General features: G+C 24.8%; 1 protein-coding gene across 2 annotated transcripts; it reads left to right on the forward strand.

Moving 5' to 3' along the window:
- The first annotated feature begins 1,238 nt into the window (after positions 1-1,238).
- LOC110620482 (protein YABBY 2) lies at positions 1,239-3,869 on the forward strand. Of its 2 annotated transcripts, none has more exons than XM_021764240.2 (6): positions 1,239-1,546; positions 2,659-2,781; positions 2,866-2,983; positions 3,068-3,122; positions 3,228-3,303; positions 3,678-3,869. In XM_021764240.2, exons 1-6 carry the CDS (start codon positions 1,475-1,477, stop codon positions 3,753-3,755), a joined length of 522 nt encoding a protein of 173 aa, XP_021619932.1. In that variant the 5' UTR covers positions 1,239-1,474; the 3' UTR covers positions 3,756-3,869. The 2 variants fall into 2 exon arrangements, with proteins under 2 accessions (XP_021619932.1, XP_021619933.1); XM_021764241.2 differs by having other exon boundaries at positions 1,241-1,546; positions 3,071-3,122.
- Positions 3,870-4,613: the final 744 nt, after the last annotated feature.

A 4,613-nucleotide genomic window follows, 5' to 3' on the forward strand; every position in this document is an offset into this window, starting at 1 on the left:
TATTATTATTTAATGTTCAATTGATTAGAAAATTTAATGTTTATATTATTTTACAATCTAAATATTTAAATTTTAGATAAATTAGTTCAATATTTATATTTAAGTATAATTTTTATTAATTTTTAAAATTAAAATTAAAAATAAATAATCTAATTATTAAATATATAATTCATATTTTTAATAATAATCAATTTTATTTTATAATAATAATTATAAATATTTTATAATAAATCTATTATTTAATTTAAAATAACAATATATATAAAATAATTAAAAATAATATATTTTATAAAATATTTATAATTATTGATGCAAAATAAAATTTATTTATTGCTGACAGTATATTTAATAATTATATTACCATTATCTTTAAAATTAAATATATCATTTAATTAGAGTTAAATATGAATTAATGTTATTTTCATATATAAAATTAGTTTATATTTAAAAAATAATAAAATATTACATTTCACATTTTATCTAAATTTTCACATTCTAATTTTTAAAAATTAAGTAAAATTACACTTAAATAAATTAAATCAATTAATTTAAAATTTAAATGTCTCAGTGTAAAATAATGTAAGTATTAAATTTTTTGATAATTAATTTATATAAAATAATAATAATAATAATACACACAGTGTGACTATCACATGGACTATTAAAATTTATAAATTTATAAATCGACTAAAATTACATAAAAATATAAAATTTAAATTAATTAAATTAAAATATAAATATACTTCGATCTTTTTAATCAATTAACCATTTAGAAAATATTAATAATTTTATAGAGTTTAAGTATTATAAAAAATTATTTATTTTTTTCAGAAAAGAAATCAGAAGTGTAAATAACCTTTCAAATATAAAACAAAATTGCAATGTTTATGGTTTAAATTATAGTATTTTCATGTAAAATGGAATATCATATAAAATTTTAACTCAATTATAGTTTAAAATACTGAATTATGAATCCTAGAAAACCAAGAAATAAAAAAGTACATAAGACATGATACAGTTTAAGCAAATTAAAGCTTTAGGACATCAACTCATAAAAGAATATAGGATTTATGGGATTTTAATGATTTGTCTTATTATCAAATCAACAATATTTTATTTTATTTTATTTTATTAATAAAAAGGGGAAGAGTCTCAAACTCCAATCTTAACCTAAATTAAGAATGGCATCTTTATATTATGGGATTAAATCCTTAGAATGCAAAGTCTTCCAATTCTTTTATTGCTGATGTTGATAGTAGCTTCTCTTTTCACTCTCAAAACAGGAAACCCCCACTTCCTTGCAATTCAGGTTAAAGATTCCCACCACTCATTCTCTTAATCATACAAAACACACTGGGCCAGTTACTTCTTCGTCTCCATTTTACAATCACTTGCTCAGTTTTCCTTCACTTTCCTTTATTTTCCATGATTCTTTCTTCTATTTCTAGTGATCGATTTTCAGTACAACTCTAGGATGTCTCTTCACAACATTGCTTCTGAATGTGTCTGCTACGTTCACTGCAACTTCTGCAACACAAATTTAGTGGTATCTCTCTCTCTATATAGATTTTTTTTATATATTGATAAGTGAACACATCAACCTGTGAGCTGATCCATTTTGGTAAGTTGTAGCTTTTTTTTTTCTTTCAATTTTTAGGTTTATCTTTCTGAATCAACTAGCCTGAAAAATGGATGGCGCTTAAGCGTCCGATCTACCGGCCATCGAGGCAAGAGCCAGACTCAGACGAGTAGAAGAGTATAGTGGTCGCTGCAAAATTCAGGGCGCAAGCCCGGGTGGAGCAGCCGTAGTTTTTTCCTTTCAAAACTTTTTGCTGATAGTTATACAAAAGGAAAAAGAAAATTTTTGGTGATAGATATGTGTCAAAAACCTAAACTGGGTCATATGAATTTCACCAAGCCATGTCTTTTTAATTAGATCATCTTCCTAAACTAGATTTAAGATTTGCTCTTCAGTTCACAGAGATTAACAGAACTCAATTGTCTCTGAAGCAGAAAGCTAGGGTTTCTTGTAAAGCCAAACTACACACTTTGTCTCTTTGTTCTCTCTCTCTTGACAATTTGTACAAATTTCAAAGCTTTATTAAAAGATCAACTGATACAGCCCTAAAACAAGAAAACCATTAAAAACCCTTCAGTTTCTAGCCATCCTCATGAAGAGGAAAACTTCAGCCAAACTCTCTAGCTTGCTTTATCTTCGGTTAACGAAGTTTGATAACAAAATCCTCTTTTATCGATCATGAGGGTACGGATTATTTTCTCACTTTAGGAAAATCAGTGACAAAGATTTGATTACAGACTGAAACAAGAGAAGTAAATCTTTTCATGGATTCTATCTTAATCTTCTTTATTCATGGCCATGTTTCAGAGCCGTGCTTAATTACATCTGCTTCAATGGTTTTTATTTTTGTCATGTCGTTTTCTTCTGTCTGTCTTTCTATCTTTCTCCCCCACTTTTACAGTTCCACTGTTGAAGGTGTCAGGCGCACTGAAAATGGTGGAGTTGATCCAAATTCTCTATTAGCTAAATTTGGCTGTGTTCATTTGAATGGAAGATGAATAGGAATTTTTGTAAATTTTGATAATTATTAATTTTAAAATTCTTTATTTATCATTTAAATAAATTTTCTTTTGTGTCAGGTGAATGTTCCGGGGAATATCACGGTCAATGTTGTGACTGTCAAGTGTGGGCATTGTTCAAATTTATTGTCTTTGAACACAGAAGCTTTGCCACAGAATACTCATAATCTGCAAAATGTTCTTGTGAGCATATCCTGGTTATTAACTCATAATTTGAATTAGTATTTCTCTTTTTTCTTTTTCTTTTCAATTATGGAATTTTTGCAGAAGCAAAATATATTTTATCAAGATTTAAGTGAGGAATCTGGATCTTCCAAGTCCACTGAAGTTTCTGCATCAGATTCTTCATCTGAAAATGAACATCCCAGAACTCTTTCAGTACATGGTATCTCTCTCACTCTCTCCCAATCATCAATGAAGATAATTTCATGTATTCCTAATTTTGATTGCAATGAATTATACATATAAGCAGGCACAATGGGGAAAAGGCAACGTGCTCCTTCAGCATATAATAAATTTATCAAGTGAGTATTTATTTTATTTTAATAAATTAATTATTAATTTGGGTTTCTCTGAACATAATAGCCTCAATGTTATGGATATTTTTATTTTAATTTTTTTTTATATAGGGAGGAAATTCGAAGATTAAAGATAAATAATCCTAAAATTACCCATAAAGAAGCCTTCAGCACTGCTGCCAAAAATGTAAGTTGGAAAACACTGATTTTCCTTTTGTCTATATTTTCAATAGTATTTTATCACTTGAATATTCCTCAATTAAAATTTTTTAATTTAAAATATATTTCATATATAGAATTAACGATATTTTCGAGTTAATATTAATTTACAGAATGTATTTTTTTTTTTTTAAAAAAAATCGATTTATTGTGTTCAAAATTATTATTTATGGGTGGTACCCTTTTACCAGAAATTGATTAACTTTCTTATTGTGATTTAATAATGCAGTTTACTTCCTCTATTTATTAGATAAATGCCTTGTGACTTGAAGAAATTAAATAAGAAAAAATATTTATTTATTTACTTCCTTTTTTTTTTCAAAAAAAAAAAAAAAAATGCAGTGGGCGCATCTCCCTCACACCGACTTTGGGTTAACCCTCAACGGTAACATTAAGGAGATAGAGGGGCAAGGAGCTTAAGGTGCCTCCATGCATGCTACTCTTTAACTTATTTACTATATTAAATATTCATGTGTACTCCATATAAACAGCTATTACCGATTTTATGAAAAAAGAAAATTTATCTAAATTAAATTTGTATAAACTTGTAATATAAAATTATAATGAATTTATATAATTTTTTTTTTGAAATGAATATAAATTTTTATATATTTATTATAGAGATACATTTAGATTTAACCTAGCTAAAAATTGCTATTTTTATTATTTTCTATGTATCATTAACCTTACTGATTCATCTTTATTTTTATATATAATATTATTGTTTGTAATTTAATTTCTAGTTGTTAGGGTTTAAATTCATAAATTATTCAAAATTCAATTCAATAAGAATTGAACGATTTAATTTTTAAATGAATTAAATTTAAGCTTAATTTTAAAGGAGTCATATTCAATTCATTAATACTCGTAAGCTCCGCTCACTCCATCCATTTTTAGTTTATAAATAGACTTTTTAAGCAAGTTGAGATTATTATGATAAAAAAATTAAATTCAAACTCTATTTATATTTTCATAAGCTAAATTTAAATTTTTTAAAATTTAGTTTTATATAGTTTAATTACATTTTTTAAAACTTACATATATTAAAAACTCATTTTTATAAGTTTACGAGTTAATTTATATATATATTTAATTAAAATTATTTAATTTTAAATTAAAAATTATTATACATATAAATAAATTAAACTATTAATGAACTATTCAAAATTAACTCGATAAAAACTCGATTTGTTTAAACTCATTTACTAAATAAATCAAGTTGAAATTTCTTAATATTGACTTGAATTCGAAATGAGTAAAACTTGAATTAATTCAAAT

Source organism: Manihot esculenta, chromosome 8 (assembly GCF_001659605.2).
Source record: "Manihot esculenta cultivar AM560-2 chromosome 8, M.esculenta_v8, whole genome shotgun sequence".
Lineage (NCBI taxonomy): Eukaryota > Viridiplantae > Streptophyta > Magnoliopsida > Malpighiales > Euphorbiaceae > Manihot > Manihot esculenta.

Excerpts from the sequence above, each read along its gene's own strand:
- LOC110620482 (XM_021764240.2), top strand. The coding sequence starts at position 1,475 with ATGTCTCTTCACAACATTGCTTCTGAATGTGTCTGCTACGTTCACTGC. Across the intron at positions 2,984-3,067 it reads CAGAACTCTTTCAGTACATG|CAGGCACAATGGGGAAAAGG; the intron begins GTATCTCTCTCA and ends TATACATATAAG. Across the intron at positions 3,123-3,227 it reads GCATATAATAAATTTATCAA|GGAGGAAATTCGAAGATTAA; the intron begins GTGAGTATTTAT and ends TTTTTTATATAG.